This window comes from Gopherus flavomarginatus, chromosome 4 (genome assembly GCF_025201925.1).
Source record: "Gopherus flavomarginatus isolate rGopFla2 chromosome 4, rGopFla2.mat.asm, whole genome shotgun sequence".
Taxonomy (NCBI): domain Eukaryota; kingdom Metazoa; phylum Chordata; order Testudines; family Testudinidae; genus Gopherus; species Gopherus flavomarginatus.
Genome location: NC_066620.1, coordinates 172,364,124 through 172,387,629, shown reverse-complemented (window position 1 = coordinate 172,387,629; position 23,506 = coordinate 172,364,124). Strand labels below are relative to the sequence as shown.

The 23,506-nt window shown below is 40.2% G+C and overlaps 1 protein-coding gene across 2 annotated transcripts in view; it reads left to right on the top strand.

Annotated features, from left to right (window-relative positions):
• FBXO9 (F-box protein 9) overlaps positions 1 to 22,709 on the top strand; it is a 48,747-nt gene extending 26,038 nt beyond the window's left edge. For both annotated transcript variants that reach the window (XM_050950804.1, XM_050950803.1), the window contains 9 exons: positions 5,729 to 5,828; positions 9,538 to 9,668; positions 13,779 to 13,893; positions 15,065 to 15,183; positions 15,491 to 15,581; positions 16,616 to 16,711; positions 17,788 to 17,878; positions 19,033 to 19,187; positions 20,740 to 22,709. In XM_050950804.1, the coding sequence (XP_050806761.1) occupies positions 5,729 to 5,828; positions 9,538 to 9,668; positions 13,779 to 13,893; positions 15,065 to 15,183; positions 15,491 to 15,581; positions 16,616 to 16,711; positions 17,788 to 17,878; positions 19,033 to 19,187; positions 20,740 to 20,848 (1,007 nt within the window). In that variant the 3' untranslated portion in view covers positions 20,849 to 22,709. The remainder of the gene's footprint in view (positions 1 to 5,728; positions 5,829 to 9,537; positions 9,669 to 13,778; positions 13,894 to 15,064; positions 15,184 to 15,490; positions 15,582 to 16,615; positions 16,712 to 17,787; positions 17,879 to 19,032; positions 19,188 to 20,739) is intronic.
• Positions 22,710 to 23,506: the final 797 nt, after the last annotated feature.

The following is a 23,506-nucleotide window of genomic DNA, read 5'->3' as shown; positions in this document are numbered from 1 at the left end:
AGAGATCCTGTTCCAGAGAATCCATTGGCTACATTGTGGATATGGTTGCCTTCAGTGTGCTTTGAAATTCTGATGCAAAAGCCAGCCTTGCAGATGAAAGGAGTTGCCATTTGGAGCCCATTGACTTGAGGTCCACTTCTTTTAAGGCATTGTCTACATCAGAAGTAACTTGTTGAGCAGTGTATCAAAGTGCATTTGTCTCCATTTGCCAATGAGCCCTGTCCATTTCCCCCAAAATATAAAGAAAAAAAGATAAATCGCAGCACAGTTTTCGCTGATTTCCAGCATCTTCGACCATCCGGCATAGTTTCATTGTCTTTGAGGTAACTGTATCATCATCTTTAATGAGAAAGTCTGTCATGCTGTCCCAGTGCATATGAATGAATTTTGCAGCCTTGAGTCAGGAAAACCAACATAATGGCACAACATGAGGGGCATCTGCAAACCCATTGGGCTCATGTTGTTGCTTGCACAGACTTTAAGAAACACTTGCTTTTGCATGTTGTCATTTTTCAATATCACTGGAAAACATTCCACAAATGTTGAGTATGCAGAATGTATTAGTTTTGATTGCATGATTAATGGGTACATGCAAAAGATGCGTATGATGCAATATCCTGAACAAAGTTTATGGGATTAAGAAACTTTACTGAATTAAATTAAACTTTATTGAATTATAATCTACCCCAAAGACATTAACCATATTAAAAATGCAATTGTGTATGGGTTTTTTGGCATAATATATTCCTTTAGTAGGGAGGGGGATGCTAATGTACTTCCTCCATTATCAGCCCTTTGAAGCCACCGCTTAGAAGAGGTACACATTTACTAGTTCAAACTGGATTCTGCAGGGACCAACAGACAAGGGATTTTTGGATAAATACCCTAATTTTAAGCTGATTTATGGTCTTCATGATCCAGCAAAACACTCATTATCTGTGGAGGACCCCAGTCCTTAGGGAAGAATTAAAAAGACCAACTGTCTCAATTATTCTTTTTAACTATCTCTGAAGAGAGAGCAGACAAGTCTGTTTAGGCAAACTGTCTTTGCTGGAGATAATACAGTGAAAGCAGAGAATTGTTCAGCCTGGACATACGCCAGTCAGAAGGGAGTGACCCACTAGAAGTGATGGCCAGGAGAGCCGGAAGCCTTTGCTGGACCACAAGGGGGAAAAACAGGTGTAGTTACCTGAAACTATGACAATGAGTAGTAATACATGGAACGTGAAGCATATGCAAATACATTTCTTTCATGTCTTTTACTAAGCGTTGCATGTACATCACAGAGTCACTGTTGATTAACACTTTTTTCCCACATTTGGCTGTACTCCTGCAACACATCAAATTCAAATGATCCCCACTGAAGAACAGAGGCTTTCAATAGAATAGTATTAATGATTTATTCTTGTCAGTGTAGAACAATAATGTTCATTGCTGGCTGTCCAGAAAACTCTGGAGTTTTAAAGAGAATTTCTAACTCTTCAAAAGATCCTTTATGAGAAAAGTTCAGGCAGGTACTTTTTTTCCCCACTGAAGAAGTTCTGGGCCAGTGCAGGCTTGTGAAGCAGAACTATTACAAAGTTCAAACCACAGACATCATTCATTGGAATCATGTTAAAATACTACACCTGTACCAGATTGTGTGGAAAATCTGAAATTTCTTCCTTCTTTTGTCTCATTCTTCCAAACAGGCTTCTGTTGAAGCATGGCCTACCTTTGCTTGACTTTAATTCAATTTCATATGAGATGTGTTCAGTCAGCAGTATGATCTGCCTTTCCAGAGATTTCTGTTTTACAAACTTTGCAGTGCAAAAGGTCCTCTTCTTTTCCAGACTTTCATTTTGAATTTGAGGTCAGGGTGTACATTGCAGTATTCCTCTAGGGTTTTTCTTTTGATTCATTATGGATATAAAATGACAAACATTTACCGTCTGTTAGTGAAGTGGTGCAGTTGAGCCCCATTGTACCACCCCCCCAATCATAAGTGTCATTGTTTTCATGCTCTTCCTGAACTTTGACTCCAGTACACTATGTTAATCAGTCAGATGTGCAACTCCAGCACTGTTTGGCAACTGCTGTAGCATCTACTCCTCCCACCCTGAATGATCCTGGCCTGGCCACATATCCAGCCTCACCAGGAAGGTGTCCTGGTCCTCTCAGGATCTTGATGGATGAGGATGAACCTCCTGCCTTTAGGCAGGCAACCTTGCTGCTGAACAGCTCCAGTATGGGGGCTGCCTCCATGCACATTCAGCTGGTGAATGAGGGAGTGAGGCCATGAAAGCATGGCTGCAGAGGGCTCTCCCTTAGAACCAGTGACACCTGATGTCTGGAGGCACAAGTTTCAGAGAAGGCTGTAGATATGGGGGCGCAGAGCAGAGGTCCCTGACCAGGACTGTGGGGAGGAAGAGGACAAGCCCCCTGCCATTGGAGAGGCCACTCTGCTGTTAACTCCTGAATGGGGATGGTCCCCGCACTCCCAGCTAATGAGGGAAAGAGGGGGGTGGTAATACTGGATTCCTACAGGTGCAAGGAAGGCTGCACTCATGCCAGCTGTTACCAATGGATATTTTTTCCATCTATTTCAGTATGTCAGCTGACAGTAACATTTATTAACATGTATCTAAATTGAATCCTGTCAAGCCTAGCTATAACGGAGTAATGGGTCTCCCTCGCTCTCATTGTTTGTGAAAGAGGGCTTACCTGGCTTAGGCATCTACATCCAGGAGAGGGATCACAGCTGTGAATCCCCAGCAGAGATAGGCATCTAACTACTGGCTAGCTTACGGGTTACCAGCTCAGCTTGCTGCCTTTTGTGAAACCCTTTCTTATGTACCTTCCTCTTGCCATGTATTTTATAAGAAGCCTGGGTGCCTGTTTAACCCACACACCTCCTGAATAGTGGCACCAAGACCATTTAGAGAGAGATTAATGAGTCTACTAAAACTTTTAGCTCATGCATTTAGCGCTTGAGGTCCCAGGTTCAAGCTTGCCCATGGATGACCAAAGTCTGTTAGTGTTACACCTGACTCCAGGGTAAGGATCTCACTGGGCAGCAGGTCACTTAAAAGTTAGATTTGCAATGCTCAGCATTGCCACACAGTCCCTTTATGTATATAGCCCAAAGTGCATAGTGCACAGGAGAATCAAGACTAGCTCTGCAGGTCTGCTCTAAAGCAGGTTCTTGCAATCTCTCCGTGCACGTCAGAGAAGTTATCTGATCTTTGGGGTATCCTCCTGAGTTGTTTTAGTAGCAATCTTTTCCTCCCATTCTCCTACATACCAGGCCTTTTCCTTCTCTGTCTTTTACCTTTTCAAGCCCCAGAGAGGAGTGGAACTATATAAATCCTAGTCCTTCACTCAAGAAGTGTTAAAATAGAAACAAGTGAAATATACACATGCTAAACTTAACTAGTCAGTCACTTTTGGCTGGGTGCATTCCAGCTCTCGCACTGTAAGCAGACACTAACACAGGAAGAAAGCTTTGTCTTCAGCATCTTAACACTTTTCCTTCTCCCTCTCCATTCCCTTTTCTCCCTTCATTCCACCCAGACCCAGTCTCCCTGCTCTCTCTCTGTACATTTCTATCCAGGGCATGGAAATTCTCAGACACCCAGTAGCTAGAGGACTAAACCTCTAGGTAAAGAGAAATACAAAATACAGAGGCCTTGGGCCCAGCTTCATATAGGTACTGAGGCACTTAAACCCCAGGTTTAAGAGCCACTGTGATCCACTGAACCCCTTCACAGGCACCTAAATGTTCACTTTAAAAGTTCCCTAGGCACCTAAGTTTCTGCCTCTGGGCATGCACACTGCTGCCTCAGATTAGGTGTCTGCCCACTTACCTCACACCTGCACCCCAGTGTGACCCACAAAGTGGGTGAAGATAGGCAGAGGAGCACCTGTTTTAGCCATGAGGCCTGATCTGCTAGGTATGCTCAGAGGCCACCTATGGGATTGAGTCCCATTCAGAATCAAGGGAGTGGGGCATGAAAGAGAGAGAATAACTTTATAGCCTGGTGGTAGGGCACCCACCAGGGAGGTGGGAAACCCATGTTCCAGTCCCCCTGCTCCAGTGACTATTATTTACCTAAAGAGGAACAACTTCAACAGGAGTGATTGAGGGAGCTCAACATCAGAGTATCCTATATCTCAGTGGTTAGAGCACTCAGAGGTGGGAGACCCCTTTTCAAATCCTCTGCCCCCCCCCTCAAGTGGAGCGGGAAATTGAATTGGTCTCCCACGTTCCATATAAGTGCTGTCACCACTAGGCTAAAAGTTATAAGCTGTGCAGCAGCACCTCCTTCACCCATTTTGTGTGGAGTAAAGGAGACGCCTAACTTGTTCTCACAAGAAATAAGCCATCTGACTCCAAGAGAAGGGTTCCCAGGTGTGGATCACAAGCAGAGATAGGCACCTCCCTGCTGCCTGGACTTAGGTACCTATCTCTGTGAGAGGGGCAGGGTTGGGTTTAGGACACGCCTCTCTCATTGGTATCTCCTGTTGGCTAATTTGGGGGTCTCCCCGCTACCATGCTGGCTTGCAACACCTAAGTCCCTTTATATAGTTGGTCCTTACTCCCTAAAGACAATACCCACTTGGGAAAAAAAAAGAAAAAAAACCCTGCTTTCTCTCCCCCTACCCCTCCATGCCCTGCTAATAGAAGAGATGCAGATTCTAGTATCTCTGCTAGGGTGCTTTTCACAACTCTTATTCAGGAAAACTCAATCTGGATATCAGCCTTTGGTTAGTAAATATCTGAAATTAGAAGCATCCTCTCTGGATGCTAGAAACAGATGGAGAATTCTCTGTTCCCCATCTCATTGCAGAGCCTTGCAAAGATTTTGGGATGGTTTCTGCTCCTCTATATTTCTTTCAGCATTCAAAAGTGCAGAGGCAGCGAGAATGAGATATCCTTCCCAGTGACTAGCTCCAGTGCCTGCCATCACTACTGCTGCTGCGCCATTGAGCAGCAAAGTGAAATTGACCGGATTCTTGTCCATGTCACTGATGCCTACAAGGTTCTGGATAGCAGGGTTTTTACTCTGCTTTACCTTGGTAAAGTTATGAGCATCTGAAAGACTGATGTGAAAGCATCTGATACTGGAGTCATCTGTCTGCAGACTTCCAGTGCCTTGTTGTCATCCTTTCACGCTCAGTTCATATTTGGCAAAGCTCTTTGCAACCATAAAGACATAGAAACTTTATGGATGTTGGAAGCAAGTAAGAGTTGTTGGGTGCCCAACAGCTTTAGGAAAAAAAATAAAAATCAGGCCTTTATAAAATTTAAGTGTATAAAACACCCTTACATATCAAGTCTTAACTGGCACTCCCATAGAAGATATTGAATGAAAATTAATTATGTAGACGCTGATGGTATGTGTCCTCCACAAAAGGGATAAGTGGATTTTCAAGCCCTGATAAGTGTGTCAAATAGGTCTCTCTTCCCTGCTAAGATTACCATTTTTATTTTAATTAGTTTAGGTTAAATTGGATATTAAAGAAACAACTGGGAAGGATGGGATTAGCGTCCAGTCGGGCACCCTGACGAGCAGCTTTGCCACTTGAAAAAAAAAATGATTTTTTAAAAAGTGTAATGCTATAGAGCCTTCCTGGCCTTAGTTATAGTACAGTTACAGCTAAAGTTATGTCTCGGGAGAAGCTCAATTTTGATCACTAGAGTAGGCATTACATGTGTTCCAAGTTGTAATATTACCTCTGTTTTCAGCCATCAAGTTTTATCGTCTAGCCATGCAACTTGTACCTGATATAGAGTTTAAGATCACCTATACGTGGTCTCCGGAAGGTGATGGTGTCGGAAAGAGCTAGTAAGTATGACAGGTTTACCACTGAGCGGCACAGGAGTGCACAAATTTACACATTTTGTTTCTAATCCAGAGACATTCATTAAGGTGCCACCTATCTGTTTGTAATATAGTCACCTAATGTTTGAGAAGCATCTTTTTGTTTAACTTCAATTTAATTAGTAGCATGCATTATGGAAAGTTATATCGATCCTTTAATGGGCCTGGGAACACATTTTATACCAAACAGTACAATGAGATGCAGTTCTTAATTTGTTTGGTGCCAACTCAAACTTAAATTGAGAGATTAAAATAATTTAGCAGAAAATAGTTACTAGGGGATTTAAAAATACAGAAACCACCATATTACTTTTTACTTGGAGATTCAGATCTATAAGCTATGCAGGCAGGATCATTTTTAGGCTAGTAAGAGCCGACATATTGATTCTTGAAAGTTACACTGTAGTATCAAAAGAGTCTGCACTCGTAGGCTTGTACATACGTAGCAGTTAGACTCTTAGGATAATAGCCAAGTATAGGACTGTAGAAGGGCTCAGCCAAGGCTCGTCTCTCCTCGAGGCTGTGGGGGATCCCACCACCTCGCAATAATTCGCTATGGGCCCTGGCCCTAGGTCAGGGAGGGGCAGTAAACAAACAGTCTGGAGCTCAGGCCCTTAGGCAGGGGCGGAGCTAAGAGTCCAATAGGAGCCCAGGCCCTGGGTCAGGGTGGGGCAGCAAACAAATAGGAGCTCAGGCTTCTGAGTGTCTGGTGTGAGGGGGAGACTGCCACCCGTGAGTGGGGTAGCAAGGGGGACACAGGCCCACCCACTCCACTGCGTCCCAGCCCAGGGCCCTAGCAGCAGCAGGCGGCTTGCTGCTGTGTCAGTGGGGATCCTGACTGCAACACATTGACATGGATTCTGGCTGAGCTGTGGCCACACCAGGGTCAGCTGCCCCCAAGCTACTTCCAGACTCCCCCTTAGAGAGTACCTGGGTTAGAGTGGCGTCCTTGGAGGTTTCCAGCACCATCGGCTCCTCAGGATAGCTGGCCAGGAGTAGGTTGGGCTGGCCAGTCCTCATGTTGGCCACAGCCTGCCAGCGTGTCCCAACCTGGAGCTAGGCCACAGGCATCTGGCCTCTCCAGCAGCTGGCTCTCAAGTGAGCTCTGCAGTCGGGCTTTTCTACTTCCTGTCCTGTGCCCTGCCCTCTGGGGGGCAGGCACAGGACCGCTGGCTCCGCTCACATTGGTGCTAGGGGAGGCTCATACCTCCATGGGGCTGTGGGGGATCCCACTGCCTTGCTGCAAAGACTATCTGGGTATTTAAGTGAACCCCCCATTAACATCACACAGTGAGGTAAGAAAAATACTAGACTATAGAGTAGAATTTTATAAAGTTCTTTTATATTCCTAGTATTCCCTCCCTCCCCTCATCTTTGAGCAACTTTCCATTAGTCAGTTCAATCTATTGATGAGGACATGAACTTCCATGTGGTCTTTCAAAAAATGTTTTTCTTATTGCCCCTCCCCAACTCCAAAGTGATACTAGGGCTGGAGCCAGCTTTCTTATCCTGCCCCCTTATTTATTTTCTAAAGTAGCATCTTCTAGAAAGGCATACAGTCTGCAGTGTTTGTTAGCACTATTATTACTTCTGCTCTCTAAGCTCTAAACAGTTGTAGAAGTTCTCTGTCACACTAGCAAAAATGTATAACAAGCTACTATAACAAAGTTCTGTAATAGTTGTCATCTCTTCCCGTAATACAAGGTAAGCAATTAACACTGTTTTATCAATTATCACTCTCTTTCTCCATAACATCTTACTAGAGTTTTAGGCCTACAAGGCTAAAACAGAATTCTGTCTTCTCTCTACAGTATTTTAAAGATCCTTTTCTAGCTCTTTCAACTGGAGTTGGAGCTTTCTTTGTTCCATCACTTCCCTTATTAAACCCATCCCAATTAAACTAAACTTGCACAAGATAAATATAAGTAAGCTTTTGGAAGTTCTACACAAACTGTGTGTTCTCAGAGACAGCCTGTTAGTATTAGGGACAGTAAAATATATATGCAGCACCTCATGAGTAAGGTTAAGTAAAGTCATGTGGTTTGAGTGGCTACTTGTACACACCTGTGTAGAATGGTTGCACCTGTTGTAGAGAACGCAGGTTTAATCTTTATGTTGCAATAATGTAATTTTATAGCATATTAAACAATGTTCATTAACCCTTTAGCATAGGGAGCAATCCATGAAGGCACTTAAGAACCTAAGTCTTGTTTTTAGGCACCACTGTGATCCGCAGAACTCCCTCTGTACCCTGTAGGCACCTTAAGTCACTCAGTGCCTAAGTTTTTGTCTCTGAGCATGCACTCTGATTTACAAACCGAGGAAGCAAAAACAATGAGGAGTCCTTGTGGCACCTTAGAGACTAACAGATTTATTTGGTCATAAACTTTTGTGGGCTAGAAAACTGAGGAAGATAGTTGTTCAGCCTCCTGAGTGGCATGCAGGGACCTGATCTGGTGAGCATGCTCAGAAGGTGCCTACTGGGTTGGACTCCTTGTTGAATACACACAAGGGTTGGGCGAGGCATGTAGGAGGACCTCCGGCCAGTGATTAGGTACTCATCCAGGATGTGGGAGATTCCCAGTTCAAGTACTCTCTCCTCCTGAGGGTGAGAAGGGATTTGAGCAGCGATCTGCCACCTCTCAGGTGAGTTGCCTAACCACTGGGTTATGGGGTATTCTGATGCCCCCTCCCCCCAATTTCCTATATTGAAGTTATTCCACATTAAGTGAATAATTGAATAATATTAATTGGGCCAGAGAGAGTTAGAATGACATTCTAATCTGTTAGAGAGACCAACTGGGTGAGAGAATATCTATTATTAAACAAACTTTTGTTGGTAAAAAGACAGGCTTTCGAGCTTAAGGTATTTACTTCCTCGCTCAGGCTTTGTGCATTAGTGTTGTTCCTGTGATTTTCTAGGTACCTAACAGTTAGGTGCCACAATGCTCAGTGTCATAGTGTGCAAGTCCCTTTCTGGATCTGGGCCATAGTGTCTTTGTTGCCATCTTTTTCATTACTTCATAAAACTAATTTCCCAAATAATGCCAAATAACAGGATTTGTCCAAACCACTTCTTCTAAAAGATCAATATGTTGATGAGGAAAACCACAAAGGGATACTATTAGTTTTAAAAAGTGACACTCTCCCCTCTCCAAAAAAAAATTCTTATAATTACTATAATGAGCTCTATAAAATATAATGTACTTTTCACTGGTAATGCTACTGTTTTATTTCTTATGTGCTGTTCATTTTAGATGACAAAAATAAATTAATTTTGTTAATATTTTGCTGCTCATAGACTAGCACAGTTCTTCAATGATTGTGTTGCACATACTGCAGGTGAATGTAAAAATCCAAACAGTGAAACTGCTTGGTTTGGGATTAAAAGAAAGATAACTACAGAAATGTTTCTGTTAATATTATACTCTCTTAAAAAGACATCCTTGTTTTAACAAAACCTAAATAAACCTGATTAGGCCTCTTTTTTTCTTCACAAATTAGATTATCATTATGTGATAAGAAATCTTAATGACTATACTTTGATCTTAAGAAACACAGTAATTACAAAGTACAAATCAGAAATCATATCAAATGAGAAGAAAAGGTCAGTGTGAATACTAGATGTTGGCATGTTTTGTTCCAGTCTCAGGTTTATTTTTCTTTACTTTAGCATTGAGGATGGTGATGATGATGGCAAGATGGCTGATCTTTTGTCCTACTTTCAGCAGCAGCTCGCTCTACAGGAATCCTCAGTCAAACTTTGTCAGCCTGATCTTGATGTCAGTCAGACTCATATCTCAGGTGTGAGATTAATTATGTCATAAGTTTGTAAGGAAGGAATTCTTAGAGGTATATTTTTGAGCTCAGCTTTAATAAAATGTCTTGTCTCTTTTTATTCTAAAATATAAATTTAAAGAACTTTCTTGTAAATGACGCAAGGTATCTATTTGTTCATTATTATAACTAGATGTATGGGAAGAAATCTCATCAACTGCTTTAACAGCTATTTCTTCATACCTATTCTGGCCTTGTTCCTGTAGGCTATTCCATGCAGGCAGACTCATGCAGGCTTGCAGGATCAGAACTTCACTTTGAAATTTACTTTGCTTGTTCCCTGGGAAGAATGTTCACATGCTACTTGTCTTCCTTACCTCTGACAGTTTATTGGGATTGGGAGAGGGAATGGCTGACATTGATTTATTTTTGAAAATAATATGGAAGGATTGTCTTAGCACTTAAGCTGCAATCCTGAAAAGACATAAGCAGGTGTTCAGTCCTACATACTGTGGAGTAGTCCTATTGACTTCATGGGACTACCCCTAGTGTGTAAAAGTAAGTACTTGTATAAGTCTTTGCAGGAGTGAGTCCTAATAATCAATTTCTTAACCTTTATTATTGTGCCTCTGGCATATTTTTTTCAACGCTGCCGTATATCTTTCCTTAACAGTATATTTGTGTTTGGAAAAATGAAACACTTTCACATTTTCTGGTACACATGAGTCTGCTACAGTTATGTGAATGAAAGTGATTTGTTTTATGGGAAGTGGATATTTTATATTTGCCGATGGAGAGTATCAGATTCCTTTCAGTGAAAGCAAACATTTTTCACAATTGTTATTATAAATGAATCCATTCACATGCACATTAAAAAACTCTGGCCACCCTATTTTAAAATGGCCAGTGATTTTTGGGTGCCTCCATTTTGGGGCACCCAGCTTGACATCTAAGGAGGGGTCTGATTATCAGTGGGTAGGTGCTCAACACTTTCAGAAAATCAGACCCCTATGAAGCATCTCATTCTGGCTCCCCAAAATCACTGGTCACCTTTTGAAAATCTTAGCCTCACTACTTTTCGACGGAAGCAAAATAGAGTAAATTTATGGAACTTCAGAACTTTGGCACTGTTTCTATTGTCTTCTGTGTTTAACTCAGATCATTTAGAAAGACCATTTTTCTATTTGATTTTTTGCCAAAAGAATTTGGAAGCTTGCACTTTGTATACCGTATATTCATGAGATCCCAGGCTGAGTGGGGGAAAGCCCCAAGCCCTCCTCTCCTGTTGGTATTTCTTCCTCAGGGCTTGGCTACACTTGAGAGTTACAGCAGTGGTAGTGGCTTTACAGCGCTGTAACTTACTCCCCGTCCACACTGGCAAGGCACATACAGCGCTGTATCTCCCTCCACGAGAGGAATAAAGAGAATAGCGCTGTTCTTGCAGTGCTGGGGAGCCAGTGTAAACAGTGATTAATCTTACTACGCTGTAACTGACCTCCGGAACCTTCCCATAATGCTTTTTAAGTAAAGATAAACACTCTTTGTTTTGTTGTGATGCCTCTCTTGGTTTTGTTGTGAACTCGGGGCTCTTGGAGCTGCTTATCTAAAAACAAACACAGCTACTGTTTGCTGTGAATGATGCAGGCAGGGGGATGAATGTCCACAGCTAGTGTTTGCTTGAGGAGAGCAGCAGCCTGCAGGGAGGATGGGGTCCGTTTTGGAGCAGCTGCTTATCTGGTCTGAAGGCTATTTGCATTTAGTGAATGAGAGAGGGGTGAGGGAAGGGGTCGAAACTTTTAAAATGATTGAAGGTTGGTGCTGTTGTCATAAACAGATAGCTAAGACCACTTTTGGATAGCATCCACCTTGGCCTGTAGGGGTTTTATGGTTCCTCGACCCACCTGGTGTCCCAGGTAAGTCACTCTGTTTTGGCCTATTTGACACTTTTTAGCCTTAACAGTTAGTCCAGCCTGCCTGATGCGCTCTCTCGTGAAAGTTTCCCAGAATCCACTGGTTGAAAGTATCTTGTCTCCTGATTGGTCCTCTGGTCAGGTGTTGCAGGTCACTGTTTGTTAACCCTTTACAGGTGAAAGAGACATTAACCCTTAGCTATCTGTTTATGACAGCTGTGTATCTTCAAGTCTTTAGAACTTGCAAGGCAGCTGCTGACACAGTGTCAGCTCCAAAAATCCACTCTCTCTGTCTCCCCCACGCTCCCTGTCACACTCCACCCCACCCCCCTCTTTTGAAAAGCACGTTGCAGCCACTTGAACACTGGGATAGCTGCCCATAATGCACCACTTCCAGCACTGCTGCAAATGCAGCCACACTGCCGCGCTTTCCCTACACAGCTGTATGAAGACAGCTTTAACTCCCAGCGCTGTACAGCTGCAAGTGTAGCCAAACCCTCAGTCTCCATGATATTTCTGCATTTTACTATTCGGCTGCTCTGCTCAGCTTGTAGTAGAGTTGAAAGTCACTAAAATCTTGATCTGTAATCCATTTGTTAATCGGGTGAAGGATCACTATTGATCATTTCTGCAGCAGTCACAGATCCACTGGCCTAGGGAGAAAAGCAGCCTGGATGTGAAAGAGAACTTAAAACTGTGTGTGTGTGCGTGCGTGTGTGTGTTTGCAAGATGCTGTAAACACATAAGACACTGTCTCTGCCCTGAACTGACATTACTTCCTTACCTTTACAACACTGAAATGCCACCAAAGAGTGCTCTAGCTGTATTTCTGTTGTGTTTTCCATAACTAGTGTCCGGCATACAGAAATAAATTAGAATGTGAGTGAGACCCAGAGAATGAGAGAATGCTAGACTAATCAAGGATGGCAGTAGCATACAGATTTTTCTTTTTTTTTTTTTTTTTTGCGGGGGAGGAGTGATAATTAGTTCTTGGTGCAAGACAGCAGGGGAAGATCAGACTTCTACTACATAACATAAGTATTTCCCCCGGCCCCCCCATCTATCTCACTACTCAAATGGCTAAATGCTGTTTGCCCAGATTTTCCAGGAAAAAAAAAAAGTCACTTAGAGCTGAGAGCAAATATCCAAAAACTTCAATTCAAAAGAACTTTTTTTCCAAAAAACAACATATAAAAACAGTTATAATTCAATAGAAACAGTTTTGTAGCTTTAACTACAGCATCTGTTACTAGTGAATACTACACTTCTCTAGCTGTTTTTACTAAAAAGTGTATCAGAGCAGACTGAATAAATCTAACACTTGTCTTTTGTGAAATAGGTGTAAAGGTTATTTAGGAATCACTCAGCCCCAGGCAGTAGAAACAGCTGCTGCTTAATAGCATACAGCAACACTCTTAACAGTAACGGTTAAGTAGTAAAGATGATTATATCCAGCTAAAACTGCAGAGAAAATTTAGGGAGCTGGACTGCAAGTAGATGGAATACTGGCTAAAAACCCCAAATTTTCTTACTCTACCTTTACTGTTATGAGAATTTTCCTAGTATCTCACTTGTCAATAACTTTGGTCAGGATCTTGATTTATTTATGTTTAAAGTCATTGGAAAGGGTCCTCAACAGTACCATGCCATCTGACACCTGGGTCCCATTGGCTTATTACTGACAGAGGGAGGAATGATACAGTATTGATTCACCAGCACTACTTCCTGCAGGTTATACTTGTTCCTAGTGGTGACCCATCCAAGTACTGACTTGCCTGAACCTACTTAACTTTTGAAGTCAGTGACTCACATCCTGGCTTCCACGCAAGATGTAAAACGTTGTGTAAGAAATAAAATGTTACTTTATATGTGTGATGTGCGCAATGAGCTGTCTATATATTAAAGCCGCTGGAGAACAATTGTTTCATAAAATCAGTGATATACCTGTTGTGCCCTGTAAAGATATGTAGTTTTGTCTTCAAGACCACATCTAAAAAATATTTTGTTACCATGTTGTGTCTTTACATTTGTATATTATGTGAAGTTCTTCATAGTGCATTATGTATTTTTATGTTAGGTATTTGGTTGATTATTCCCAGTCAAACTTGTTCTCTAATTTCCTGTGAAGAACAGGATTTTGGTAGCTATCAAAAATAGGATCAGGGAAATAATTTCTTTGATTATCATCATCTTACCATGTGATCACTTAATTATTTTCTGTTCACAGTGCTGCCTATGGAAGTGCTAATGTACATTTTTCGATGGGTGGTTTCCAGTGATCTGGACCTAAGGTCATTAGAGCAGCTATCTCTGGTCTGCAGAGGATTTTACATTTGTGCCAGGTATAATTGAAACGTTATCCATAGAGTGAGAGATTCACCTTCTGTTCTTTTGGGTGGTGAACAAGGAGCTTTTCTTAATCTGGTACTTATAACCAGTTTAAAGACTAAGATTATAGCTGTAGACATTTATTTGGGTAGAAAAAGTCCGTGTGGGAATTAAATGTCACCAGCAATTTTTTATCTTAATCAAATTGTCATTTTCTTGAGAATACAGTTTGTTTACCTTAACAACATGAGCAGAGACTGTATATTAGCTATATAAACAGTTAAATGTATTTTTTGGGCAATTTTGTGTGTAAAAACCCTGCCTCATAGATGAATGCTGTAGTAGGACTCAGGATACCTAGGTTCTATTCCTGCCTCTGGCATTGGCCTGTCGGTGACCTTGACCAAGTCTTTTTGCTTCCCATGCCTCAGTTTCCCCATCTGTAAAATGGGAATAATGATACTGACCTTCTTTGTGAAGTGCTTTGAGATCTGCTGGTGAAAAAACACTATATAAGAGGTTGGTCTTATTAGTATTGGTATATAAAGACTGGTAGTGAATCCATAGAGGAAAGCTGCCTGTATTAAGAAAATGTTTTTACTTTTAGGCTGTTACATCTGTATATTGGGCTAAATCCTGCTCTATTTATTCATGAGTAGTCCCAGATTAAACTCCTGATAATACTAATCAGGTGCTGGAATACACCAGTGATGTTTGTGGTGTAAAGTTTTGGATAGATAGAAGCAATTAGTCTAATATAAGCTAATATGTTTTGGTGATATTTAAATAATGTTTACGAGCAAGGAGAACCTTTGCTCACAAAAGAGAGGACATATTGTTAGATGGAGTTGAGTCTTAAAATATTAGCAGCCTGACTGTGATCACCATGTAGACATCACAAGGCAATGCCAGGTTGACACACACACAGAGTTCTGTGCTGTATTGTCACTGCGTCATATATTGTACTTTTTGATGAGAAAATGGCTTTCTAGCTCCTCAATGATTCCAAGTTCTGTGTGGTTTAATTATTTAGTAATTAAGCAGTCTAAGAAGAGCGCCTTTAACTCTATCCACACCCCATCTACCACTACATTCTTAAAATTCCCCACTTGTCTTTTGTGCCTTGATATTGGAATTCACCAAGATGCTGTAAAGCTATGGGTTTTGCTTTTATATCTTCACTAGGGATCCTGAAATCTGGCATCAAGCTTGTTTAAGGGTTTGGGGCAGAAGCTGTAACAAACTTGTTCCTTATGCCTCCTGGAGAGAAATGTTTCTGGAAAGGCCCCGTGTTCGATTTGATGGTAAGGAGTATTTTTGGAATCAGATTGCTTTCATTGTTATGTATGATTTTGCCAGAAAAAAGTTGGGTAATCTTTTATTTCTGTCTAATCATATAGTGCCACAAATGTTAGGCCTTATTTGAATTCAGTTGGGTTTTGAATATGTAGATCATCACATTTAGAAGAAACTTCTTCCTCTTCTTTAAGTAATAAAAATGTAGCTGAAAACCTATACAGCCATAATTTTTAATTTTGTATGTTTATACACTTAAAAGATGCTTAAATAAATATTTAGGTACATATTTTCTTATTTGCTTCATTTCTGTAGGTGTGTACATCAGCAAGACAACATACATACGTCAAGGAGAGCAGTCTCTTGATGGTTTCTATAGAGCTTGGCACCAAGTGGAATATTACAGGTAGAACTGTAGTAAACTGAGTGAGGGAAGTATTTCCCCCTCTCTTCAAGTACTGTTCATTCAAATATAGATCTCAATACTGCAAACACTAGTAGTTCAGCTGAGCTCAGTGGAATGCCAAGTGTGTAAAGTTACTTGTGTAAGTATTTCCAGGGTCAAGGCCATAAGGAATACTGTTAGATCTGATCAATAGAGGTAGGTTTAGAAACAAATTTTCCTCCTCAGTTGCACCTTCTGCTCATGTCAGTAAAACTAGAGCTTTAAAGATGCCACTGATTTCTCCCTCTCCCCAAATCATTCCTTCCTTTGTGTCCATCAAAATAGTGCTCAGAAAGAAAAAAATGAGATCAAATGAAAATTACCTTTTAAATTTTCTCATAACCAAGCAAGTAGATTTAAAGGCTGGGTTTTTTAAATCTGCCTTTGAACTCTTTCCAGTTACTCATTCACTGCCTTTCTTAGCCTTCTCATTCCACTATTCACATAGCTAATTGTTCTACTCTGCTGTTCTCTTCTGAGTCTAAAATGAGCTACAGGATACCTGTCAATCTCATAATCATTCATATGATGTGGAAAGTATCAACCTGTCTTTCTAGATTTGGTATCTGATCTTAGCATCTCAAATCTGATACTTAAGGTAGAAAAGCACCAGCAAACAGACTTCTTCAGATTAATATGAGTTAAGAGCTAATTTATACTTATCGCAGTGGGTATTGGGTAGGAAGAAGTTTCCCAAAGTTTATGTAAGGTTCATCTTGACTTCTGGTCAGTAGCTCCTTTTCTGTATTCCTCCTCTGAAGTTCTTAACTTCTGTGCTTTTGCAAAAGTCTGCTTAGTTTCATCATGTGGTCTCCCAAACCAGGTCTTTTGGTTTCTGATGATCTGTTTCTATGCTTTTGAAAATATGTGAAAATCTGTTTTTAAATGCCAAGAATTAGCACCTCTAATACTATACCTTTCTGTGAAGGCATCCCATGGGAAAACAATGTCTACTACTTTTTCCAGGTTTTTATTGTATAATTGTATTTTTGCAGATACATGAGATTCTTCCCAGATGGTCAAGTAATGATGCTAACAACTCCTGAAGATCCTCAATCTATTGTTCCTCGTTTACGAACTAAAAATACAAGGTATGTTGAAATTGCACATTTGTCTGCCTCACTCCTTGTTTTTCACCCTGCAGAAAAAAAAGGCACGTTTCATAGAACCACAGAACTGGAAGGGACCTCGAAAGATCATCTAGTCCAGTCCCCTGCACTCAGGGCAGGACTAAGTATTATCTAGACCATCACTGACAGGTGTTTGTCTAACCCGTTCTTAAAAATCCCCAATGACGGAGTTTCCACAACCACCCTAGGAAATTTATTTCAGTGCTTAACCATGTTAACTCATGTTAGCCTCTAAATTTAGGAAAAGTAAGAACAACAACGGAAACATCATTTATTGTTTCTATTGTGCCAGAGGTATTCATAGTTCTTTACAGGAAAATACAAGACCTAGTCCCTGCTTCAAGGGACATTACAATTTAAGACCCCGATTCTGGAATCAGGCATCTGATTGTAAGATCAAGGCCTGGGACAATGTCTGGAGAAACTCAGAGTGAACAGATGTAAGAGACCTGCACTGTTGGTCTCGTGATTTCAGGATTATTTCCCCCCTCCGCCCCCAGAAAGGCAAGGAAGTAGGAAAGGAGGGCGAACAGTGAAAGGCTATCTGAACAGAAGTGAACGTCTAGGAAGGAGTTGAAGGAATCAAGGAAATATATTCATTTCTCTGGGTCAGGGAGGATGTTTCCTCCTTGAAATGTTCCCATGAACTTGTTAAATTATTGTGGAAATGTGTTTGCATCTCTAAAATAATGCAGTTTTGAGCTATTACATAAGAATTTGAAAGTGAAAATAACTAGAAATTGGATTAAAAAAAACTGACTAGCCAATCTACTCCGTCCTACCTAAGAAAAATACTAAAAAGCAATTTTATGAACATTATAATTCATCACCTATAACAGGCCTGATGCTTTACAAAACACAGAAATATTCCCTGGGCCAAAGGCTCACATCCTTAAAATGGGCACACAGGTCAGTAATGGAAGGAAAAATAGATCTTACAACTATTGTCAGTCTTAATGCTTAGGTGTTTTTGTAACATAAATAAAAACTAGTATCCCTAACAGTACATGCTTGACACTATCCCTTTAACCTTCTAGAACTGATGCAATCTTGCTTGGCCATTATCGCCTCTCCCAGGATACAGACAATCAAACCAAAGTATTTGCTGTATTAATGAAGAAGGAAGAGGTAGGTACCAAAATAAAATACAGAGCAATAAGAGAACAAGAGGGTAAGGAGAGTGGGATTTTTTTTTCTTAAGGCTTCCCCACAATTGTGTCTTTAAAGAGCATATGGAGGTGTGACTGTACCAGAGACTCGCTAATGAACTTGGTGCATGAAGTGATGTCAGATAAATTGCCAGACATTAGAGCACTTGTAAAATATAACAACTTACTTGTCTCCTTCCAAAAATATATTACCTTTCTGAAGCAAGAAAGCAGTCTCTCTGAATCAACATTATTGTGCCACGCCTATTTGTTTGCTGTAAAATGACTTTGTTCACACTTAAACACCATTTCTCCCCCAGTAAGCGCTCTTCTGACAACTGTTCCCCAAGCTTGATTGCTACACAAGGTCTGTATTAATTTATAACAGCCTTGCTAAGTTTAAAAAGATGTGTATCCCCAGCTCACAAGATGGTGGCATGAGAATTAAGTCAGAGGAAGAAGAAGAAAAAAGTGGGAGGAACAGCAAAGATTTTTTTATGACATCACCCTTCATCTGTAGGAAACTTCTGTCTGCAGCATTAAATAAGTGAATCTAAATAATCAATACCTGGTCAAGAATTTAACTGGGAATAACTTTCAATAACAGATGTTGCAGAAAAAAAAATACCTATAGTAAGTAGCGTCAAAGTAATTACAAGGGTTGTGGTATTGTACATGCAGCTAACTTAGTCTCAGTTTTTCAAACTCAATAGAGGTTTGAGGAGAAATTTTATTTTCTATGAAATCCTGCTCCATGTGTAGCTTGGTATATGTTAAACAGTTTTTCAAGTAATATTACTACTTAATTCTAGAGTTTCTTATGTATGAGACATAGTGTAGGATGTGTGCTAAATAAGGAAGTGGTAAAACGTGCTAAGAGTTCTGAGGTTTAAACAAATGACTTGAAAATAAAATAATTATGGTCTTAGTTTGGCATTTTGTTATCACTCTTTCCTTCTAAGAACTTAAAGGATCACTACTTTTTGGCAATGTAAATAAAAGTATCCTATATATGAAGGCATGGAGTTTTTGCTGTTTCAGGATCTGTCTTCACGCTTATTTAAAGTGTTATGATAAACCATGGTAGTGCTGCATGTTCTTTGTGTGTCACTAAACTTTGTGTTTATTGTACAGAAACCAATTGACTACCACAAATACAGGTATTTCCGCCGTGTTTCTGTACCAGAAACAGAGCACAGTTTTCATGTAGGACTACAGCTGTGTTCCAGTGGCCGCCAGAGATTCAACAAGCTTGTTTGGATACATCATTCTTGTAACATAACTTACAAGTAAGTTAAACTGAGAACAAGAGCAAGGAAATATGTTTGTGTGTAATAAGGCCGGAAGCATTAATCTATCCAATGATAAAATGTACTAAGAGTTTTGTGGTTTAAACAAATGACTGGAAAATAAAATAATTATGGTCTTGGTTTGGCATTTTATTAGGATTCTAAGAACTTACAGGATCACTACTTTTTGGCAATGTAAAGTATGGGAAAGTATCCTAAACATGAAGGCATGGAGTTTTTGCAGTTTAGTCAGATTTATGAATAGTATTTGATCTACTGTACTCGGCAATCCTAAGCAGAAATATTTTTGTTCCTAGTACAGAGGTTTTGGAAAACTTCTGGTCTCGAGAGCTACACTTTTTCCTTTCTATGGGCTTGTGAAGCTTTAAAAGCAGAGTATGCTGCAAAGAGCCTCTGCAAGGATACTCTCCAACCCCCTGTGAGCTGTGGAGTAATGTGCCCAACTACTATGTCTGATGATGAGCAGATGGCCAGTGGCATACCCACTAACCCAGACCTTCAAGTTGTAGGGGCACAGAGGGCTGTGGTCACTACTCTTGCCCGTTGACTATAGTAGCAGCAGCAGCCATAACTTGGCTACTCAGATGTTCCTGAAGCTGAATGGTGAGGGAGAGAGTGATGCCCCCCAACTCTTTTATACTACCCCATATATAGGTTTTCTGCTCCGAGTTTGCGTAGGGACCAATTCTTAGTGCAGTGACCCTGCAGTTGATCATGAATGAGCAGAATGATGGTCTCTGTGGTGTGGGGGAAAAAAAAAAAATCCCACTTCAGGGAAGTTAAGTAGTTTATTTTCAACCTGAGTTATCCTTAAAAAGATTGTAACTCTTGCACTGTGACATTGTGTTTTATAGGAGTTATTAGTTGTTGGACAGCACAAGGGCTACGCACCATTTAGGTCCCTATTAAACCCTCCAAACAGGGCTTACATGGTGTATAGCCATTTATGCTAGACTTCAGCCAACGGGCAAATTTCACACTGGTGCAGAACAACAGTGTTGCACAAATCAATTTGTATAGGTCAGGAGGCTATCCTCATGTGCTGGAGAACATAACTGGGAATCTAACTCTGTGAGCATTAAATAGGCTAATAGATATGATATCACTTTACTGTAGTAGAGAGTCATGATACTCACTGAAGCATGCAAATATGGTATTTTTACATTAAACATTCTTAGTTGCGGCTGCTTTACTACGGCAATATCCTCCTCCTTGTATTCCAAATTCTGAATCCTGTATCAGGAATGGAAAGTATAATGCAGTGTGGAATGTCATTGCTTATCTTGATCATCATTTTATTAACAATACAAGCACATACTGGATAGACAGGAGATAGCCAAAATACAAGTCACGCTTTCAACGTGACATGGCATTATATATATGAGGTTAGCTTGTGTGTCTGTGGCTTTGTGCACACTTTGCATTATGAAAATACTGGATTATTCCTTATTCCCCTGAATACAGAATTGAAGGATTTAAATGGCAGTTTATATTTGATGAAGGTAACTCATTTTTGTAACATTCTTTGTAGATCTACTGGTGAGACTGCAGTCTCTGCTTTTGACATTGACAAGATGTACACCCCTTTGTTCTTTGCACGAGTGAGGAGTTTTACTGCATTTTCAGAAAAGCCTCTCTAAGAAACACATCTCTCCTTTTGCAACTCTTGCATGATTAAAAGATTAGACAAATGAGCACTTAAGTTATAAATCTGTATATATTTGAAACTTATTTTAAAGTTCTGGGAATCTTTTTGGAAGAATATATACTGGTAATATGTTCTATTTGATTTAGGGTGGCTGGGTTTTTATTGTTTTGAAATCAAGCTTATGAATTGTTTAACATTTATGTTGTGAAAAGACTTTGATAACATGAAAAGTTTTTACATGTCACTTTTCATACAGCTTTATGAACCATTCTCTAAAATGCGAGTCTTCATCTGCCTATGCACCTTACTGATATTTCAGTCCAGGAAGAATTATAATAGAAAAACACTTACTGTACATGTGACTTAGTGTGTGCGCGCTTTGGTGAAGGCTCAAAAAGTGAAATAAGTTGTCCTACATCTGTTTAAAACTGTGTGACTTGAGAAAATAAATGTTTCTTTTAAAGTAAATGTATTTTGTTTGCCTTTAAGAAATGACAAATTAAGTGCAAAGAAACCTGAAAAAGTGTGAAGTTCAACCATAAAATTCAGCCAAACCATGGTGATACTGCACCATAAATGTAATCTGATCTTGATAGCAGCCCAGTAGAGCCTACCATCTCAGGGTGGCAGACCGCTGTCAGGATCTGTAAGCCAGCCACAGGGGCAAAGGGCTGGCTTTCTCCTCTCTGGTCTAGGGAAGGGCTCCTGGAATGCATGGTTCTGCTGGGATGGTGTCATAGTGCAGATGTCACTAGTGTGCTGAATTTGAGTATGCACTGCTCAGATTTAATTGTGCAAATGAGAACAGGGCTCACTCAAACATGTTTGTTTATTTTGTTGTTAATCCTTCATTTAGCTTTGCTGCAGAAACTGTAAATTCATTGGGCATTTGTCATTCTTATTAAGTTAACTTCTGGGGCTGCTACAGATTTTCAGGTACCATGTGTACCTAAAATGTTCCTTGGATTTTCATGCAGATACTGTATGCGGCTTCTCCTGCATATATAACTTGGGGATTTGGTGCAGATACTGTATGCTGCTTATGATAAATACATACTTTGGGTTCTCAAACAACTAAAGCTTGTAAATGTTTTTGTTCTACTAGATTCATGTAAGATTTTTTTTCTTAAAAGTAATTCCTTATAAATTTACCTTCTGAACAACTCATTTCACAATACTGACTAGGAATTAAAGAGGATGCAAGTACAAAAAAGGTGTTGAAAGAACTTTACTTGTTCCGTAATTTGTAAAGTGTACCCTTGCATGGAGCTACACAGTTAAAATACATCAATAAATTAGCATTTTGCAAACAATTAATTGCTATTTCTTAATGTACCCATAAGTCACTAACTTTTTTTCACATAGTAAAACATTCTGCATTCAGTAAGGAGCCTATACAATACACTATATTCAGTAAGGAGTACATTTTGGTACAGCATGATTGAGAGAAGTAAAAATATCAGTTGCTTTAAAATCTCAGTTTTTGGTCTTCAAGATAATGAAGTTCTGTCAAGTACATAAACTAGGAGTGCCTGTTATGAAGTTATCCATTGTAAGGGTTATGATTAAAGCTCTGATTTTTTGATTATCTTTAACTAGTCCACAAATACCATCTGTACATAAAGAAATATCAGTTTGACTTGTATAAAAGAGGTTAAAGATGATACCAGCTTTTTATTTAGGTGACATCAATAGTTCTTGATTTGGTAGTTTAGTGATACTTCAAGCTTGTTGCACATATGCACTGTGTAATAATGTATGTAACCTAACCCTGTTTGAGTCTTTAGCCTGTACAATAAAAGCAGTCTGAGGCTTACAATCCGAGGCTTTAAAAACACTATATCTGACATTTACCTGCTGCTTCTGATCTTTTGTTTGTTAGATTTCTTGTACACATACACTTCTGAGGCTTAAGTGTGGGGGTAATTTCCTGTCCTGTTGCACAGTAACCACGGCATGGTATAGTTTCACAGTCTAATCACTAGCGCAGCTTTACAGCAGATGTTCTCATTTTTTTCCATACTAAAGAAACACCAGGACTCCTCTCTCCACCTAGGTGGGAAGTCGCTTGTACTGCCTCCTCCACACCCCATTTAGTAATCTCATAGACTCAGACTCTAGGACTGGAAGGGACCTCAAGAGGTCATCGAGTCCAGTCCCCTGCCCTCATGGCAGGACCAAATACTGTCTAGACCATCCTGATAGACATTTATCTAACCTACTCTTAAATATCTCCAGAGATGGAGATTCCGCAACCTCCCTAGGCAATTTATACCCTGACAGTTAGGAACTTTTTCCTAATGTCCAACCTAAATCTCCCTTGCTGCAGTTTGAGCCCATTGCTTCTTGTTCTATCATTAGAGGCTAAGGTGAACAAGTTTTCTCCTTCCTCCTGATGACACCTTTTTAAATACCTGAAAATCTGGGAAGGTCAGGGTGGTTTGCCAGCAACAATGGCTACTAATACTTCTTCACATGCAAGTATTGTATTGTAGTATATATGTGACAAGCAAAGATATTGATTATTTGGTCCTATATTTTTACTCAGCCCATCAATAATATTATTGTCTGTCTACCGATTTCTAACGACCCATGGTGTGGCCTCCAGCTATTAAGGAAATATGCTATTACATCTAGTATTTCAAAAGAG